This window comes from Ovis aries, chromosome 13 (assembly GCF_016772045.2).
Source record: "Ovis aries strain OAR_USU_Benz2616 breed Rambouillet chromosome 13, ARS-UI_Ramb_v3.0, whole genome shotgun sequence".
Lineage (NCBI taxonomy): Eukaryota > Metazoa > Chordata > Mammalia > Artiodactyla > Bovidae > Ovis > Ovis aries.
The window spans coordinates 23599590-23621366 of record NC_056066.1 but is presented as its reverse complement, the minus strand read 5'-3'; the positions used below and the strand labels follow the sequence as shown (position 1 = coordinate 23621366).

The 21777-nt window shown below is 39.9% G+C and overlaps 1 protein-coding gene across 1 annotated transcript in view; it reads left to right on the top strand.

The window, feature by feature from the left end:
• Positions 1-21777, top strand: part of C13H10orf67 (chromosome 13 C10orf67 homolog) — a 106637-nt gene that overhangs the window by 81501 nt on the left and 3359 nt on the right. The window contains exons 15-16 of the mRNA XM_042230387.1: positions 1653-1736; positions 1823-1883. Coding sequence (XP_042086321.1) covers positions 1653-1736; positions 1823-1883 — 145 coding nt within the window. The remainder of the gene's footprint in view (positions 1-1652; positions 1737-1822; positions 1884-21777) is intronic.

The following is a 21777-nucleotide window of genomic DNA, read 5'->3' as shown; positions in this document are numbered from 1 at the left end:
TAGATTTTGGTTCTTGCTTCAAAAGGCTTACAACCTAAAATCACTTTCTTTTAAAATTTTTTTCCACAATTTTCAATTTAGGATGATTTTTTAAATCCAAGTTGCTGCAAGAGATCAAAGAACTTAAGAACATTGGCAAGATGATATTATTTCTAATTTTTAGTTAAATTTACATAGCAAAATGAACCTTGCTGTGCTTCGCAAATAGCGCTAGTAGTAAAAAACAACAAAAAAAAAAACAACAAAAAAACAAACAACAAAAAAAAAACCTGCCTGCCAATACAGGAGACATAGGAGACATGGGTTTGATTCCCGGGTTGGGAAAATCTCCTGGAGGAGAGCATGGCAACCCACTCCAGTATTCTTGCCTCAAGAATCCCATGGACAAAGGAGCCTGATGGGCTATAGTCCATAGGGTCACAAAGAGTCATACATGACTGAAGTGACTTAGCATGCGCACATGCGAGAAACTTGCTAAGGATTTTTAATAATTGACTCCCCCAAAGTGTTCCAGAACTGGTTTGTATATACAATAGTCTCTTCTCCTTCAGTTTTTTTCTCTTCTCAACCAAAGATTACAATTTTTTAGATGTTTCTTTTTATTTATTTATTTGGCTGTGCTGGGTCTTAGTTGCAGCATGCAGGCTCTTTAGTTGCAACATATGGGATCTAGTTCCCTGACCAAGGATCGAACCCAGGCCTCCTGCATCGAGAGCTCGGAGTCTTAACCACTGGGCCACCAAGGGAGTCCTCACATAAATATTTAAATGGTTTATTTGTTGAGGGGAACAAAAAAGGAGTGGGAGCAGGCTGTAGAGGGATAGAAAGTGCACGCAAATGAGTATGCATACATACAAACCAACCAGAGAGAAGCCTTGAATAGGGAAAACGTCACATAAACTCCCAGGGTGCACCCACAGACCTCAGACCTCTTTTTTATAATAATGCTTGGTGTGCTTTTGGTCATTTTCACCAGCATATTTTTAGTGTCATGATTGACTGTGCAATATATGATTTTGGTGGCTGTTCTGCTTATGTGCTGCTGCTTCTGAACTCCTAGAAGAGATGCTTTGGTGTTTTCACTCTTCAGTTCCTGGGAACCGGGACCACTACTGTGTAGCTTCCAGGAACTGAGTGGTGCTGGGGATGACCTTGTGAGACCTGGCCAGTTAAAAGGAGTGAATCCCAAATGGCTTAGGGAGAAGCAAAAGGAAGAAGAGTCAGAAGAGACATTGAGGAAAACATTTTTGCTTGAATTTTCTCACAAAGTAGCCTGAATTAGGAAAGGATCTATTCCTTGCGGCTCAGTTGGGAAAGAATCCACCTGCAATGCAGGAGTTTCAGGAGACTCAGGTTCCATCCCTGGATCGGGAAGATCTCCTGGAGGAGGAGATGGCAATCCTCTCCAGTATTCTTGCCTGGGAAATCCCATGGACAGAGGAGCCTAGAAGGCATCAGTCCATAGGGTCACAAAGAGTCTGACATTCCTTGGGTTTAAAGGAAATTATTTCCCCAGTGATATTTGAGCAATTAAGTTAGAAGCATAATATTCATATCTCAGTTAACTAAGGACTGAAGAGCATTCTACCTCCATTTGAGTTGATCTTTATTTCCCCTGGATAACAATGGTACATACCCTTTGTGTCTTTCAGAGAGTTAAACCTTTATTTGTGCAATCCAAAACGAACTTGGCAACAGTGACGACGTCTTCTACAAGTGTTGATCATTCATCTTCGGTAGGTAGATTACTTTTTTCCTATTTAGCATTTAATGAGTCAGCATTATTCAGCTTCAGTAATTAAACATCTCGTTTTACCTACAGGTAAACATCAAGTATGAAGATGTAGGCAACAATCAGATTTCCTTCCCACTTTCACAACAAGGTAAGAATCCTTATTGTTGAAGAAAAGGTGCACACACACAGGATGGGTAATGAATCAAGATTAGTAGCACTTTTCTTTGTCATACTGAGATGTTTGGTTTCTGGGTGAATGCACGGCTTTTTTTCAGCCACTTTATAAGACTAGTGCATTGATAGGATGAATAAAAGAATGTTAATATGTATTTCTGAATATGTATCTCTGTTAATTAAAAATGAGAGTCATACATCAAAACTAGAAACTGTCTAGCTTGAAATTCTGTTTTCTTTTTTTTTTTTTAACTGCCAACAAACCTGAGGCTCCTGTTAAATTCCTAGTTTCCAGTTTAATAATAGAAGAAAAATCTGACCATTTCTAGCATTCTTTATCTCCCACCAGTCCTTGCAGGGCCTCAAATTGGACTGTTTGGGAGGTGGAGGTACATTTTGTTCATAAGTTTCTATACGTCTTTAGGAAGCAACCGTGCTTGCTTTTCTCTAATGAAGAGGTTGTGTTAACAAAATGCAACATTCTTCATTTGAATTATAGATAGTAATCAAAGGGTGTCAGTAATTTCTGATTTCATTTCTTGGATTCTTTAAAAGTAAAGTTTTATCATGAATATTTATACAGGGAGGAAATGTGTGAAATGAGTTTAAATCCTAGACCCTAATTTTAAAATCATCTACTTTTTGAAAACAAGATTGAGAAAGGAACCTCTCTCCTGGGCATCCACGTAATGGAGAGACTTTTTCTGTAGTGTTTACAGGTGTAGGTAGTATCTTTTCCAGAGGTGCTTGCCTGGGTGCTGGGAATCTTTTGGCAGCCACAGTCCTCTCTACTTCCTAGACTGACATTTTTGATCATAGTAACACCCAGATATGCAGATGACACCACCCTAATAGCAGAAGGCAAAGAGAACCTGAAGAGCATCTTGATGCAGGTAAAAGAGGAGAGTGAAAAAGCTGGCTTAAAACTCAACATTCCAAAAACTAAGATCATGGTATCCAGTCCCATCACTTCATGGCAAATAGATAGGGGGGGAAAAACTGAAAACAGTGATAGATTCTATTTTCTTGAGCTCTAAAATCACTACAGACAGTAACTGAAACCATGAAATTAAAAGGCATTTGCTCCTTAGAAGAAAAGCTATGACAGACCTAGACAGTTTATTCAAGAATGGAGATATCACTTTGCTGTCAAAGGTCCATATAGTGAAAGCTATGGATTTTCCAGTAGTCATGTATGGATGTGAGAGTTGGACCATAAAGAAGGCTGAGTGCTGAAGAATTGATGCTTTCTAACTGTGATGCTGGAGAAGACTATGGAGTCCCTTGGACAGCAAGGAGATCAAACCAGTCAATCCTAAAGGAAATCAACCCTAAATATTCATTGGAAGGACTGATGCTAAAGCTGAAGCTCCAATACTTTGGCCACCGGATGTAAAGATGGAAACTCTTTACAACTCACTGGAAAAGTTTCTGGAAAAGATTGAGGGAAGGAGGAGAAGGGGCAACAGAGGATGAAATGGTCAGATGGCATCATTGACTCAATGGACATGAGTTTGAGCAAACTCCAGAAAATGGTGAAGGACAGGGAAGCCTGGCATGCTACAGTCCATGGGGTTGCAGAGTTGGACATGACTGAGTGACTGAACAATGACAGCACCCAGACTGGATTCTATAGTGGCTGCCAGCTTAAACCATGGCAGCTTTTTAAAGATATCAGCATTTGAGGGGGGGCACACCACGTGGCTTGGGGATCTTAGTTCCCTCACCAGGGATCAGACCCAGGTCCCTGCTGTGGAAACGCAGAGTCCTAACCACTGGACCACCAGAGAATTCCCAAAGATGTCAGCATTTAAATAAAGGGCTAGATCTGCAGACTGTTGGAAATTCCAATCCCTACAGTAAGTTATTTCTAAAATATCATAATGTATTAGGGGAAGAAAGAATATACTCAATCTGATTTTGGTATTGACCATCTGGTGATGTCCATGTGTAAGGTCATCTCTTGTGTTGTTGGCAGAGGGTGTTTTCTGTGACCAGTGCATTCTCTTGGCAAAACTCTGTTAGCCTTTGCCCTGCTTCATTTTGTACTTCAAGGCCAAACTTGCCTGTTACTCCAGGCATCTCTTGATTTCCTACTTTTGCATTTCAGTCCCCTGTGATGAAAAGGACATCTTTTTTTGTGTGTTAGTTCTAAAAGGTCTTGCAGGTCTTCATAGAACTGTTCAACTTCGGCTTCTTTAGCATTAGTGGTTGGGGCAGACTTGAATTACTGTGATATTGAATGGTTTGCCTTGGAAACGAACCGAGATCATTCTATTGTTTTTGAGACTACACCCAAGCACTGGATTTCAGGCTCTTTTGTTGACTATGGGACTACTCCATTTCTTCTACAGAACTCTTGCCCACAGTAGTAGATATAATGGTCATCTGAGTTAAATTCACCCATTCCTGTCCATTTTAGTTCACTGACTTCTAAAATGTTGATGTTCACTCTTGCCATCTCCTGCTTGACCACTTCCGATTTACCTTGATTCATGAACCTAACTTTCTGGGTTCTTATGCACTATTGTTCTTTACAGATTCAGACTTTACTTCCATCACCAGTCGCATCCACAAGTGGGCATTGTTTCCACTTTGGCTCAGCCTCTTCATTCCTTCTGGAGCTATTTCTCCACTCTTCTCCAGTAGCATATTGGGCACCTACCAACCTGGGCGGGGGGGGGGGGGCAGTGGTCATCTTTCAGTGTCATATCTTTTTGCCTTTTCATACTGTTCATGGGGTTCTCAAGGCAAGAATGCTGAAGTGGTTTGCCATTTCCTTCTCCAGTGGACCACGTTTTGTCAGAACACCATGACCCATCCATCTTGGGTGGCCCTGCATGGCATGGTTCATCGTTTCATTGAGTTAGGCAAGGTTTAGGTCCATGTGATCATATGGACTGAGCACCCAAGGCTGAGCATGGAAGAACTGACGCCTTCAAACTGTGGGGCTGGAGAAGACTCTCAAGAGTCCCTTGGACTGCAAAGAGATCAAACCAGTCAATCCTAAAGGAAATCAACCCTGAATATTCACTGGAAAGACTGATCTGAAGTGGAAGCTCCCATACTTTGGCCACCTGATGCAAAGAGCTGACTCATTGGAAAAGATCCTGATGCTGGGAAAGATTGAAGGCAGTAGGGAAATGGGACCACAGAGGATAAGATGGTTGGATGGTATTACCGACTCAATGGACATGAGTTTGAGCAAGCTCCAAGAGATGGTGAAGGACAGGGAAGCCTGGGGAAGAAAGACTTTCATGATTTATCATTAAAATGTAAATTGTTAAACTTGCAATTTTGTTCTACCTGACATTTTAATTAGAGCCTTAATTAACAGCAAAAATCCAGTTGAGAATTTTACATCCAAAAATTATTTTTCTGAGCCAAGCAAACCATTTTCTGAGGGTCCATTTGTAGTCATACAAACCAACTTTGATGGCTACCTGGGCCGTGAGGGAGCCTCAGCCAAAACAAACACTGGCATTCCCTTTCTTCTATTCTGAAAATGCAAAGTGTAGAGTTATTTCCACCCTGTCTACTGAAAACCCTCCTAAAATTCATTAGCCCCCTTTCTCCAGCTTACTAATAAAACTGAAAGTAAGTGCTATTTTATGATCCATAATTTTCCAGGATGCCACAAAGCGCATCATACTGAATACGACTCTGAGCTGCAGAGAGGGAGTGGGTGAGAGTGTCACACAGAAAGTCTCTGGGCATAACCCTGACATTTCTTTCTACAAACTCTCTGATTTAACTTTGCCGTGTCACATTCTCCCCTCTGAAGGCAGTGTAGGGAAATCATTCAGTTAACGAAAGTTTCTGGTTAATTGGGTTCCAGTTAACCCCAAATCAACTAGAAATAAATTTTCTACTTGTAATGGCCCAAAAAGCCAACACATAAATGCCAGGAGGAAATTGAATTACAAATTTACTAATTTGAAAAGTAAATGATTTTTTTTTCATTGGAAAGCTGTCTTTTACGGTTATGGGGGTAGAACAGTATGCACACTAGATGTTCAAAAAGCCAAACCATCTTCACAAAACAAGTCACTCCAAGCTTCTCAGGTGCTTCAGAAGGTGGAGAAACCCCTCCAGGCCCCTAGGAAATAGTTCTGTATATTATCAATGTTTTCAAGCACTAGTTCACAAATTCATTTTCAAGGAGGTGTTTAGCTACGTGACTCATGTGAGCGAATAGACAAATCATTACTTTCTATAACGTGGGGGTGACTGTAACCTATCTGGTGACAGAAGCCAAACTGAACCCTTTAAAGTCACTGTGTTATTGAGGTCTGTATTTTAAATTATGTAAATGGAATATTAATATTTTAAACACCCTATGGAATATTTATCCTCCCTGTTACCAGAATCCTCAGTGTTGCTTTAAAGATCAAGGTTTTTATATTATATATTTATATAATAAGATACTTCTGAAAATTATGGATAACTAACATTTAATGGGTGTAGGTACTATTCTAATGACTTTCCCTGGTGGCTCAGTGGTAAAGAATCCACCTGCCAATGCAGGAGACAAAGGTTTGATTCCTGGATTAGAAAGATCCCCTGGAGAAGGAAATGGCAACCCACTCCAGCATTCTTGCCTGGGAAATCCCATGAACAGAGGAACCTGGTGGGCTATAGTCAATGGGATAGCGAAGAGTTGGACATGACTTAGCAACTAAACAACAACCAACTATTCTAAATACTTTTCAGGTTTTAGCTCTAACCCTCACAAAAACCCTATAAAGTCAGCACTCTTGCCTTCTCAAGTCTATAAAGGAGACAGTTGGATACAGAGGGGCCTAGTAGGCTGCCAAGGTTATGACTGCAAATAAATAGATTATTATTATTTTTACAAAAAAGGCTGGGTTCAGACTCAGACAGTGTGGCCCCAGGGGCCAGGTTTGTCACCAGGCAATTATACTCACCTACTCCAAGACACATGCATGACAATGTGTGTGGTCCCATTTTCAGCAACACACAATGGGAAAACATGTGATGTAGCAGAAAGGCTTTGCAGGTAGACAGGCTTTGGTTCCCATCTCATTCCAGCCACTTACTCCCTGGGTGACTTCATCTCAGCTCCTTCTGCTGTGTAAAATGGAGGTGGTGACTCTAACTCCTAGCTTTGTTATGAGGATTAAATGAAGTGACTTGCCTAGCTAACCCCATCCCTACCTTTCCTCCTGACCTATGGATAATATAATCCCTGGGTTCTGAAAATAAAGTCTGGCAAACCTGCTTTTTAACCCATTACATGAGAATTATAATGTTCTCAGAAGTAGGCTAGTGATTTAAAAGAACTGGTGTCTCCTTTAATTCTTATGTCCACCATGCATAAGAAAGAATAAAGTTTGTCATTAGTATCAGATCATACTGTAGATATTTTGAAAAGGGCAAAATAAAACATAAAACATAACTTAAAATCGCATCAGAGGATATATTCTTCCCAAGCAAATTGAACTTTACTCTTTGTTACGTTGCAAGCTTTACTCCAAAAAATTCTAGTGTGAAGCAGAGAGTTGCTCTTGCAACAAAGAAAATTTAAGAGATAAAGAAATCCTCATGAATATAAAGAAATTTTAAAAAATGGGGTATGATACTATTGACAGAATTTCAAAGCAGTCTTTTTTACACAGTAGTAATTATCCAAGGAGATCCCAGGTGACATTATTAATTTGTTTGCTACTTTGCTGTGATAAAATTTGGGATCTGAGCAGCCCATTGTATACTGTGCACTGCCACAGATTTTATGTACTTAAGAAGACCTTTCTCACAGTCCAGTAATTAGGTGCTATTGACATTGTAATCTTCGAAAATGTTCCTAATGGGCCCCAAAGACACGAATCTCATTGATAAAACCTCAAAGTAACAGTGACCCTTTAAGTGGCTTGTCGGTAAGAGAAACCTCAAACATAAATATCTGAAACGCAGGAGAAACCCAAATTTAAACCTAGATTACATTGTATTGTTAATTTTCTGAGACTTTTAGTGAAGAAACATGGAAGAGATGATCTTAAAGGTTTTTAAAGAATGGTAGAGCAATTGTAGTACATTGGATAGGTTTTTAAAATCTTTCTTTTCACCTTTTGAAACTTTAGACCTGAAAAGTGTTTCATTCTTAAGTAATTGTAGTGTGCACCAAAAGTGGAGTTCAGTTCCCCCGTTTTTGTTTTAAACACAAAAATAATTTTAAAAATCACACAAGAGAAGTAACTTAAAAGATAAAAAGGAAAGCATTTTAGGCATAAGTGTTAGCATTGTTTTACATATTCTTTCTAGACTTCAGCTATAATTAATATAATTTAGGAAAGTATTCATATTCAAATGCATATTTTATAATATTGCTACATATGTACATTCATACACAAGCAATATATATAACTGATGGTATGTAACATCACTTCACATGTAACTGATGGCTATTAAAAATGTTAAAAAAGGACTAACCTGATTTACTAAATATAATGTATTAAGGTATCTACTAATGTTTATGATGTCACTGCCACCAACTTTTCTACTACTTCCCTTATTGTCACCAATTACTTAAAATTCAGATGTTCTATTTCTAGCTTATATATGTCATCCTTGTCTTTCAGGTTTGGGCTGACTCTTCACTACCTTTTCCTGGGAATTTTCCTTTCTCTTTATGCCTTTGTTCTTTTTGATACTTTCTATTTGAGGCATGAGATTTAAGATATTGAATGACAAATTAAAGTCTGGAAGACCAACAGTGTGTCTCTTAACATACCTTTCCAAATACAGGGAATTTTCAATGGCATAGGGAAGAGTCAAGATGACTAATTGGATTTGAGAATTAATTGCAAAAATCCAAAGTTTTCTTTCTAACTGAAGCTTTGTCAATTAATCAAATAGGGAATTGCAACATGTGAAAAATTAAAATGGATAATCCATGCTTTGAAAGCAAAAGGCAAAGAAGAAAGGGAAAGATATATCCATCTGAATGTAGAGTTTCAAAGAATAGCAAGGAGAGATAAGCCTTCTTAAGTGGACAATGCAAAGAAATAGAAGAAAACAATAGAATGGGAAAGTCTAGAGATCTCTTCAAGAAAATTGGAGATATCAAGGGAACATTTCATGCAAAGGTGGGCACAATAAAGGACAGAAATGGTATGGACCTAACAGAAACAGAAGGGGTGTCAAGAATACACAAAAGAACTGTACAAAAAAAGGTCTTAATTACCTGGATAACCATGATGGTGTGGTCACTCACCTAGAGCCAGACATCCTAGAGTGTGAAGTCAAGTGGGCCTCAGGAAGCATTACTACAAACAAAGCTAGTGAAGGTGATGGAATTTCAGCTGAGCTATTTTAAATCCTAAAAGATGATGCTGTTAAAGTGCTGCACTCAGTATGCCAGCAAATTTGGATAACTCAGCAGTGGTCACAGGACTGGAAAAGATCAGTTTTCATTCCAATTCCAAAGAAAGGCAATGCCAAAGAATGTTCAAATTACCATACAATTGTGCTCATTTCACATGTTAGCAAGGTAATGCTCAAAATTCTTCAAGCTAGGCTTCAGCAGTCCATGAACCGAGAACTCCCGTGTGTACAAGCTGGATTTAGAAAAGGCAGAGGAACCAGAGATCAAACTGCCAACATCCTCTGGATCATAGAAAAAGCAAGGGAATTTAAAAAAAAATTTACTTCTGCTAAGCCTTTGACTTTGTGGATCACAACAAACTGTGGAAAATTCTGAAAGATATGGGAATACCAGACCACCTTACCTGTCTCTTGAGAAACCTGTATACAGGACAAGAAGCAACATTTAAAACAGGGCATGGAACAATGGACTGGTTCAAAATTGGGAAAGGACTATATCAAGACTGTATATTGTCACCCTGCTTATTTAACTTATATGCAGAATATATCATGTGAAATGCTGGGCTGGATGACTCACAAGCTGAAATCAAGATTGCTGGGAAAAATATCAACAACCTCATATATGCAGATAATACCACTTTAATGGCAGAAAGTGAAGAAGAACTAAAGAGCCTCTTGAAGGTGAAACATGAGAGTGAAAAAGCTGGCTTAAAACTCAACATTCAAAAAACTAAGATTGTGGCATCTGGTCCCATTCAGTTCAGTTCAGTTCCATTGCTCAGTCATGTCCAACTCTCAGACCCCATGAATCGCAGCACGCCAGGCCTCCCTGTCCATCACCATCTCCTGGAGTTCACTCAGACTCATGTCCATCGAGTCCGTGATGCCATCCAGCCGTCTCATCCTAGGTCGTCCCCTTCTCCTCCTGCCCCCAATCTCTCCAAGCATCAGAGTCTTTTCCAATGAGCCAACTCTTCCCATGAGGTGTCCAAAGTACTGGAGCTTCAGCTTTAGCATCATTCCTCCCAAAGAAATCCCAGGGCTGATCTCCTTCAGAATGGACTGGTTGGATCTCCTTGCAGTCCAAGGGACTCTCAAGAGTCTTCTCCATTACTTCATGACAAATAGATAGGGAAAAAATGGAAACAGTGACAGATTTTATTTCCTTGGGCTCCAAAATCACTGCAGTGGGTGACTGCAGCCACAAAATTAAAAGACACTTGCTCCTTGAAAGAAAAGCTATGACCAGCCTAGACAGCATATTAAAAAACTGAGACATCACTTTGCTGACAAAGGTCCATATAGTGAAAGCTATGGTTTTTTCAGTAGTCATGTATGGATGTGAGAGGTGGACCATAAAGAAAGCTGAGCACTGAAAAATGGATGCTTTTGAATTGGAGAAGACTCTTTAGAGTCCCTTGGACTGCAAGGAGATCAAACCAGTCAATTTTAAAGGAAATCAACCCTGAATATTCGTTGGGAGGACTGATGCTGAAGCTGAATGCAAAGAGTTGACTCACTGGAAAAGACCCTGATGCTGGGAAAGATTGAAGGCAGGAAGAGAAGGGGATGACAGAGGATGAGATGGTTGGATGGCATCACTGACTCAATGAACATGAGTTTGAGCAAACTCCGTGAAGGATAGGGAAGCCAGGCGTGCTATAGTCCATGGGGTTGCAAAGAGTCGGACACAACTTAGTAGCTGAATGACAACAGTACTTTGAAAACGGTGTTAATAGTTGAAATGGGGGCTTCTCTGTGGTTCAGTGTTAAAAGAATCTGCCTACCAATGCAAGAGACACGGATTTTATCCCTGATCTGGGAGGATCCCATATGCCGCAGAGCAACTAATTTTGCACAACTACTGAGTCTGTGCTCTAGAGACTGAGAGCCGCAACTACTGAGTCCATGTGCCTTAGCTCTGCAATAAGAGAAGCTACCGCAATGAGAAGCTCACATATTGCAACTGGAGAGTAGCCCCCTCTCACTTCAACTAGAGAAAATCCTGTGCGGCAACGAAGACCAACACAGCCAAACATAAACCAATAAAATTATTTTTTAAAATAGTTAAAACAAGTAGGCGGGCAAAAAACTTTGAATTTGTAAGTAAGATCATAACAACTTAGCAGAAAAAATGTCACAACTAATACATATATTTTATTAATTTGATGGACTGTCTCATATTAATTCAGTCTAGTGATGCTTTTAAGTATGCCTGTGTGCTCAGCCGCTCAGTTGTATGCAACTCGCAACACTGTGGACTGTAGCCCACTAGGCTCCCCTGTCCATGGAATTTTCCAGGCAAGAATACTAGAGTGGATCGCCATTTCCTCCTCCAGGGGATCTTCCCGACCTAAGGATCAAACCCAAGTCTCTGGTGTGTACCTGTATTGGCAGGTTGATTCTTTACCACTGCATCACCTGGGAAGCCTGCTTTTAAGTATATGTAGGTAGAATTTCCTCAGACAGTAAAGAATCTGCCTGCAATGCAGGAGACCTGGGTTCAGTCCCTGGGTTGGGAAGATCCCCTGGAGGATGGCATGACAACCCACTTCAGTATTCTTGCCTGGAGAATCCCCATGGACAGAGGTGCCTGGTGGGCTACAGTCCAAGGGGTCACAAAGAGTCAGACACGACTAAGCAACTAAGCACAGCACAGGCAGAATTTCATTGAATAAATGCCACAAAGCATATTCCTAATTATGCCCCAAACTGGTACTCAGAGCTCTCCAAAACATGAAGCATGAGGCAAGAATACTTTCTGGTGTGTTATTCATTTATTGGGCCATAAATTGGATTCCAGCTGCCTCTCTGGATCCTGTGGCCACTGATTTCATCCCAAACCCCAGAGGCTCATTGCTGCCCAGTTACTTAAGAGTCATTATAAACTATATAAGCCTTTTATGGTGGTTAACCAAATATTGAGAAAGGTTTTAGGTAGTGGCAATGGCACCCCACTCCAGTACTCTTGCCTGGAAAATCCCATGGACGGAGGAGCCTGGTAGGCTGCAGTCCATGGGGTCGCAAAGAGTCGGACACGACTGAGCAACTTCACTTTGACTTTTCACTTTCATGCATTGGAGAAGGAAATGGCAACCCACTCCAGTATTCTTGCCTAGAGAATCCCAGGGATGGAGGAGCCTGGTGGGCTGCCGTCTGTGGGGTCGCACAGAGTTGGACACGACTGAAGCAACTTAGCAGCAGCAGCAGAGTGGGTATTAATTTTTAAATTTAGTAATGTTTCTGTTAGAGAAATGGCAAAATGTTGCAAGATATTGTGTATGGATTCACACAAATTCATGGACATATCAAGTACACTCTTAAGTGAACTGGGAGTGACATCTTTGTTAAAGGTTGTTGCTGAACCACGAAAAGATGCCAGGATTCTTGGCCTCTGGAGGAGAAGAATTCAATCTGGGGCCAGAGACGAGGCTTGATCGCTCAGAGCTTTTCTGTAATAAAGTTTTATTAAAGTATAAAGGAGATAGAGAAAGCTTCTGACATAGGCATCAGAAGGGGGCAGAAAGAGTACCCCCTTGCCAGTGTTAGCAATGGAGTTATATACTCTCCAGTTAGTCATTACAATGAATCAAAAGAACGTCCGGAGTTTGTAAAGACCTCAGCAGACCTACCCCCATAATTTACATTTTAAGATTTAACTTATAGGCAGAGTACATCATGAGAAACACTGGGCTGGAAGAAGCACAAGCTGGAATCAAGATTGCTGGGAAAAATATCAATCACCTCGGATATGCAGATGGACACCACCCTTATGGCAGAAAGTGAAGAGGAACTAAAAAGCCTCTTGATGAAAGTGAAAGAGGAGAGTGAAAAAGTTGGCTTAAAGCTCAACATTCAGAAAACGAAGATCATGGCATTTGGTCCCATCACTTCATGGGAAATAGATGGGAAACAGTGTCAGACTTTATTTTTTTGGACTCCAAAATCAGTGCAGATTGCAGTGATTGCAATCTGCAAAATCAGTGATTGCAGCCATGAAATTAAAAGATGCTTTCTCCTTGGAAGAAAAGTTACGACCAACCTAGATAGTATATTGAAAAGCAGAGATATTACTTTACCAACAAAGGTCCATCTAGTCAAGGCTATGGTTTTTCCTGTGGTCATGTATGGATGTGAGAGTTGGACCATGAAGAAAGCTGAGCGCCGAAGAATTGATGCTTTTGAACTGTGGTGTTGGAGAAGACTCTTGAGAGTCCCTTGGACTGCAAGGAGATCCAACCAGTCCATCCTAAAGGAGATCAGTCCTGGGTATTCATTGGAAGTAATGATGCTAAAGCTGAAGCTCCAGTACTTTGGACACCTCATGCAAAGAGTTGACTCATTGGAAAAGACTCTGATGCTGGGAGGGATTGGGAGCAGGAAGAGAAGGGGATGACAGAGGATGAGATGGCTGGATGGCATCACTGACTCGATGGACATGAGTCTGAGTGAACTCCAGGAGATGGTGATGGACAGGGAGGCCTGGCGTGCTGTGATTCATGGGGTCGCAAGAGTCGGACATGACTGAGCGACTGAACTGAACTGGACTGAAGATAACAGGATTAGCCAGAAGGCTTAATCCAGACACTGTCCTCAGGCAGGATGCATTGTTGTTATAAAATCCTAAGGAATGTAGAGGAGAAAGTTTGTCCTTTCTTCCTCCTTGAGAATTCCAGACCCCTCTCTCCTTGGGGACCCCTAGACTTTTTATCAACCTGCTTAGGAAATGACTCTCATTTGTATGTGAAAGATACCATATGAATATTCCTTTCAGCAGGAGGAACTCCGGGTTTGGAGTTTGAGGAAATAAATTGAGAACCAAAAGCAGATATTTGTAAGTCGTGTAAAGAAGTATCACAGGACTCTAGTCCTCAGCCTGTCCCATTCCTGGCTGGTTCAGCTTCTTTAATGCACATTCCTCATCTTGAATCAATCACATGAAAAAAAAAATAGGTCATAGGAAAAAATAAGTTGTGTACTATTGTATTCTACACAAATGTAAACTAGAGTGACAAAAAATCATAAAGTAATCTTATTACTTGTGTTCTCATATTCGTAAGAATGCATTGAGGAAAGGCTTATAGGTTTATTTAATTTAGAAACTTTTTTTCTATGAAATATTTCAAATATTCAGAAAACAGAGAATTACAAGTTGAATACCCTCTGTGTATGTGTGCATCTTAGGGTATGTGCATGCTAAAAAGGATCATTACTTCAGTAATTTGGTAAATTCTGTTTGTCTTAATTTTATCTCCCTTTTGAGGGTAGTTTAGCAAGATATGATGTTCAGGGTTAGCAGTTATTTTTTCCTCCACATGTTGTTACTGTGCCTTTGCCTCTGAGCCTCTGCTCAGGGTCACTGAAGTCTGTTGTCAATTTTATCCACCATTTGTTGTTATTCGATTGAATCCATGCCCCCTGCCTTGGGAGTATGGAGTCTTAGCCACTTGGACCACCAGGGAAGTCCCCGAGCCTCCCTTAACTCGTGAAATGTTCTCCTCTTTAATCCAAGACACCAGCCTGTTCTTGCTCTCCCCCTACTTATCAGAGCATCCTTCTCAGTCTCTCCTGATTCTCAGTTCTGCCACCAGCTCTGAGTAGTGAGTGTGGGAGTCACTGAGGATTTCATTCTTTGATTCACTTTTGTTATTCCTCTGCTTAATCCTTCAATAGATGTCTGTGGTTTTTAGGATAGAACTAAATTCTTGAGTTTAGCTTATAAAACCATGCATAATCCCTGCCTCTCTCCTACATGAGCTGCCTAATCTAGTCATAACAAACCACCAACTGTTTGTTTGGAATAGCTGTTCCCTGCTATTCCATGTTCTTCTATGCTTCTGTGACTTTCTACATGCCTGCACCTAGGTCATAGGTCTTCTGCCTGCTCTTGCTGGGGCTCACTAATATCCCACAGTTAGCTGGCCATCAGGCTGGGTGTCTGCTGAGATGACAGAGGCAATCATACCTTATATTTCTCATCATTGATTAGACAAACCTAGTCTTGCTTTCATGGTGGTGTCAGGGTTCTCAGGAGCAGCAAAAAAGAGCAAGTGCCAATGCACACACAGGTCTGTTGAATCTGCTGGCACATTTGCTCCTGTCCCATTAGGGCAAGTCTCGGGACTAAGACCAGTCAACATGGGAGGCAATGGGAAAGGCCGTGGATGCCAAGGGCCCACACTACTTAACCTCCTAGGTTTCACCTTCTTTTTGTTAATACATTCATTTATTCATTCCTTCCCTAGACTTTATGAGCACCTACTATATTTTTTAATTGAAGTATTGTTGACTTACAATGTTGTGTTAGTTTCTCATGTACAGCAAAGTAATTCATATATATAGGTATATGTGTGTATGCATATATATGTATATTCTTTTCCATTACGGTTTATTACAGGAAACTGAATACAGTTCCCTTCGCTATACAGTAGGACCTTATTGTTTATCTGTTTTATATTCAGTTCAGTTCAGTCGCTCAGTCGTATCCGACTCTTTGCGACCCCATGAATCGCAGCACGCCAGGCCTCCCTGTCCATCACCAACTCCCGGAGTTCACTCAGACTCACGTCCATTGAGTCAGTGATGCCATCCAGCCATCTCATCCTCTGTCGTCCCCTTCTTCTCCTGCCCCCAATCCCTCCCAGCATCAGGGTCTTTTCCAATGAGTCAACTCTTGGCATGAGGTGGCCAAAGTACTGGAGTTTCAGCTTTATCATCATTCCTTCCAAAGAAATCCCAGGGTTGATCTCCTTCAGAATGGACTGGTTGGATCTCCTTGCAGTCCATGGGACTCTCAAGAGTCTTCTCCAACACCACAGTTCAAAAGCATCAATTCTTTGGCGCTCAGCCTTCTTCACAGTCCAACTCTCACATCCATACATGACCCCAGGAAAAACCATAGCCTTGACTAGACGGACCTTAGTTGGCAAAGTAATGTCTCTGCTTTTGAATATACTATCTAGGTTGCTCATAACTTTTCTTCCAAGGAGTAAGCGTCTTTTAATTTCATGGCTGCAGTCACCATCTGCAGTGATTTTGGAGCCCAGAAAAATAAAGTCTGACACTGTTTCTACTGTTTCCCCATCTATTTGCCATGAAGTGATGGGACCAGATGCCATGATCTTCATTTTCTGAATGTTGAGCTTTAAGCCAACTTTTTCACTCTCCTCTTTCACTTTCATCAAGAGGCTTTTTAGTTCCTCTTCACTTTCTGCCATAAGGATGGTGTCATCTGCATATCTGAGGTGACTGATATTTCTCCCGGCGATCTTGATTCCAGATTGTGTTTCTTTCAGTCCAGCGTTTCTCATGATGTCCTCTGCATTTAAGTTAAATAAGCAGGGTGACAATATACAGCCTTGACGTACTCCTTTTCCTATTTGGAACCAGTCTGTTGTTCCATGTCCAGTTCTAACTGTTGCTTCCTGACCTGCATACAGGTTTCTCAACAGGCAAGTCAGGTGGTCTGGTATTCCCATCTCTTCCAGAATTTTCCACAGTTTATTGTGATCCACACAGTCAAAGGCTTTGGCATAGTCAATAAAGCAGAACTAGATGTTTTTCTGGAACTCTCTTGCTTTTTCCATGATTCAGCAGATGTTGGCAATTTGATCTCTGGTTCCTCTGCCTTTTCTAAAACCAGCTTGAACATCAGGAAGTTCACAGTTCACGTATTGCTGAAGCCTGGCTTGGAGAATTTTGAGCATTACTTTACTAGCTTGTGAGATGAGTGCAACTGTGCGGTAGTTTGAGAATTCTTTGGCATTGCCTTTCTTTGGGATTGGAATGAAAACTGACCTTTTCTAGTCCTGTGACCACTGCTGAGTTTTCCAAATTTACTGGCATATTGAGTGCAGCACTTTCACAGCATCATCTTTCAGGATTTGAAATAGCTCAACTGGAATTCCATCACCTCCACTAGCACTGTTCGTAGTGATGCTTTCTAAGGCCCACTTGACTTCACATTCCAAGATGTCTGGCTCTAGATGAGTGATCACATCATCATGATTATCTGGGTTGTGAAGATCTTTTTTGTACAGTTCTTCCATGTATTCTTGCCACCTTTTCTTAATATCTTCTGCTTCTGTTAGGTCCAGACCATTTCTGTCCTTTATCGAGCCCATCTTTGCATGAAATGTTCCCTTGGTATCTCTAATTTTCTTGAAGAGATCTCTAGTCTTTCCCATTCTGTTGCTTTCCTCTATTTCTTTGCATTGATCGCTGAAGAAGGCATTCTTATCTCTTCTCGCTATTCTTTGGATCTCTGCATTCACATGCTTATATCTTTCCTTTTCTCCTTTGCTTTTCGCCTCTCTTCTTTTCACAGCTATTTGTAAGGCCTCCCCAGATAGCCATTTTGCTTTTTTGCATTTCTTTTCCATGGGGATGGTCTTGATCCCTGTCTCCTGTACAATGTCATGAACCTCATTCCATAGTTCATCAGGCACTCTATCTATCAGATATAGGCCCTTAAATCTATTTCTCACTTCCACTGTATAATCATAAGGGATTTGATTTAGGTCATACCTGAATGGTCTAGCGCTTTTCCTACTTTCTTTAATTTGAGTCTGAATTTGGTAATAAGGAGTTCATGATCTGAGCAACAGTCAGCTTACATTGGCCAAAAGGTTTGTTCCAGTTTTTCCATAAGGTATTATGGAAAAACTCAAAATGTTTGGCCAACCCAATATATAGTAGTTTGTATCTGCTCATCCCAAACCCCTATTTATCCCTCCTCCACCCCCTTTCCCCTCTGGTAACCACTCTATGTCTGTGAGTCTGTTTCTGTCTTATAAATAAGTTCATATTTTGGATTCCACATATAAGTGATATCATAAGGTATTTGTCTTTCTTTGTCTGACTGACTTAGTGTGATAGTCTCTAGGTCCTTCTGTGTTGCTGCAAATGGCATTATTTCATTCTTTTTTATAGTTGAGTAATATTCCATTGTATATATGTGCCATGTCTTCTTTATCCACTCATCTGTTGATGGACACTGAGGTTGCTTCCATGTCTTGGCTAATTGTGAATAGTGCTACTATGGACATTGGGGTGCATGTATCTTTTTGAATTATTATTTTTTCCAGATATATGCTGGGGAGTGGAATTGCTGGATCATAGAATAACTATGAGCATGTACTATAAACAAAGCCTTGGGCTAGGTACTGAGGATGCAGAGAATCTCCTCAGTGCTTGAAACATCTATTCTAAGACTGATTCCCAAATACCAGCACATTCAGTAAAAGTAACACCTGTATTTACAGAGGTCCCATGAAGCAGGGTGAACCTGAGAATGCCCCTCAGCATTTGTCACCGTTACTGCAGCGATGGCTACCTCACGAAATAGGATTAGCCTCTTCCTGGATAAAAATCACAAAAAGCCAAAATACAGAAACAAGATTTAAAATATTTTCAGTGTGTAAATTTTTTCAAACTGTAATTGAAAAATGACTCTATTTCTCTGGTGGCCTATAAATTCAAGCATGAGGTCATGTGAACACAGCATTTCCTCTAAATATCAGCTGTGGGTTAGAGGAGCAGTTAACATTTTAATCTTCACTGCTTGTTTCTAGGAACAAATTTGCCTGCAACTTCAAACTCATACTTCTGCAAATTACAGAGACCAAAAGTTCAAATGAAAAAAATCCCTATTCAGATAACTATCTGAAGCTTCCATATTAGGTATAATGATTTTTTTTCCCCCAGGATTAGGACAGATTGCATGGGGAGCCCAGGCTTTCATAAAGAGGGGGGTGGGAATTGACTTGGGCCTTCATTTTCTCACAAAAGGCACAATGCAAAGCACATCTGTGAACATTGCATAATTTGTTATGTTCTACAAAGAGGTGGGTTTTTGTTGTACACATACCAAAGCTATTTGGTACTGTTCACCAATAATCTCTATTCAGGTCCAGAAAAGAAATTGGTCTCAGAAGAGTGAAAGGAGAGTAAATTTTTCTTTAAAAATTAGATACAGATTATCACTTCAAAATGCAGGAGGGAATTTTACAAGTGACGGTGCACTGATTAGCTTTCCAATGGACATCCAGTCCTTTATGAATCGCATACTAGCTGTGGTCAGCTGTGACCAATGTGGTTTATTACTCTCCTGAAGAGCTGAACTGAGATTACCCATCTAATTTAATTGAGAAATGTTGGGTGAACTTGAACTGTTTCATGGACATGAATGACCAGAGAATTTATTTGATAAGACATTAAAGGCTGAATATGGTAACTATCTCTTTGATGGTTTGATACTGTCATTTCTTTAGTTCATTAGCAAGTCTCTCGTAGATTTTTGTTGTCATTATTATTCTTCGGGTGATTATGTGAGCAGCTGAAATGAAAAATGAATGTTTCTGTACAACATCACTAGAAAAAATTTTAAAACTTACCTTTACCGTAAATACTCATGACAGTTTTTGATGTAGGCTGAAAAGTGACATCAACTTTCAAGGGAAGGAAGCTAACAGTAGTGAAATTGTGGGCAAATTAATAAATCCACTGTATTTTCATGTGATAGTTCCTAAATTATTTTTAAATGTTGTCTTCTGATTTCGTTTATTAAAGGGAAAAAAGACTTCAGGAAGCTAACACCCTTCACATTTTCTTTGTAAACTTGGGAACTTTTGTTGATGGCACCTCAATGAAACATTTAAGATCACTTTATCAATTACATAGCACACAAGGCAGCGTCAGATGAAAAGGTGCTTTCTCTTCGTATGTCTGTTAACATTTAACATAAATTCTGCTGTATTCCCAATGACCATTGCTAACGTATAATTTGGACGTTTGCATCTTTTCTAAAAACTGTATTTAAATAAGCTAGTTTTAAAACTACTCAGAGATGTAAACTCTTAAGAATAAATGACAAAAATCCCACATCATGTTTCTAGTGACTCTTTAAATGGAATTTTTCACTGAAACTTTGTCATTAAAATAGGAAGGCCTTTTGGTTGTGCTCATACAAGCATAATAAATTGTATATGTTTGTGATACTGAATGACTCTTGCCCATATGCTGCACTGCAAAGCTACATGAATGAGGCATTTACCAAATCAGGCCCACCACATTAAACAGAAAAACAATCTTTATTCATGGTAACTTATCAGTTTCAATTAATCAACCTTAACAATGGAAATTCTGATGTGTTCAAGCAACTTGAAAGCAATAGGTCATCTTGAGGGCAGCCATGTTGTGTCTTTGTGCCTAAGGTTTCAAACAAAGGGACATCTCCAATAAATATACATGCATATACATACATACATGTGCATATATATACATACCAATGGATGGCCATATCTATGCCGGTTACACCAGCCAGAACACATGTTAAGTGTTTATGACTTTTATCATAGCAAATGTAATTGTTTTCCTCCTAGTATACTTTTTGAGCTCTGTAAGTGTAAACAAAAGGAAAGAAATTTCCATTGGATGACCATCCTTTCAGTTTCTCTGCTGCTATGTGAATAGCATTGTGCAGACCATTCCAATGGTTTTGAAAAGGGGTAACCATTGGTTTGATTTGGTTACACGGTTTAGTAAAGCACTCCCTCCCACTGCCTTAGGGTCTGTGAAAGGTCTGTGACCTGTTTAGAACTGCCAAGTGAAATGTCATGTCGCCCCTCCCAAATGGGAGTATCTGCATTCATTTGATCAGTATAAAAAATGATTGGGGATGGTGAGAGCAGTGCTTTTGAATTGCAATTTATAGCAGTTTACAAAAATGCACATTGTTGGAAAAGAAAACATGGAAGTGTTTCTTTCTAAATTGCATTACCTGTGAAATGTCATTAGTCTTTTTAGGATATTTACATCCTTTTTTAAAATTATTATTTAGGAGGCTTACTTCAACTAAGGAAAATCAGAATTTTATTATATGATCATTTTTTTAAATTTGTATTTTGGTTCTAATACCAGAATTTAAGGCACACAATGTGTCCATGTTCTTAGGATAAACATAATTTGTTGTCATTTCCACTTACTCATTCTGTAAGATGATCTTTGCTAATCAGTTGCATTAGTGGAGGATTCTCAATTATCTTTCCCAGATTCTAGAGGAGATTCATTTGCTGGTTGATGTCTTCTCTGCTGGATTTCTAATAGGGAATCTGAAACCACAGTCATATTTAATTCTCCCAGGTCTCCATTATCCTTTCAATGGTTTCCTAATGAAACTTCTTCATTGGATGAATACTTTCTAAATTATTTTACCTGTCAATTCATCTACATGTATGAACAGTTTCACAAAAGAAAATGTTATTTCTTTTCATGAAATGCAGACAAGAGTCCATGAACTTTATCCTGAGAGTTAAGGTAGGATGTTCAAGTTCATAAGTCTTAATACAGCCACTTGGGTTTCTGAGGTCTGGAAGTCTTGAAAACTCCATCTCTTCACCTTAGGCAGTGGGTAGAGTCAGACATTATTTTGAAGAATTCTATCAGTAAGAAAAGTTACCTCAGGAAAAAGGCCTCAGAACTTCCCTGGCTGATAATAGGAGAGAAAGAGGAGCCCTGCTTCAGAA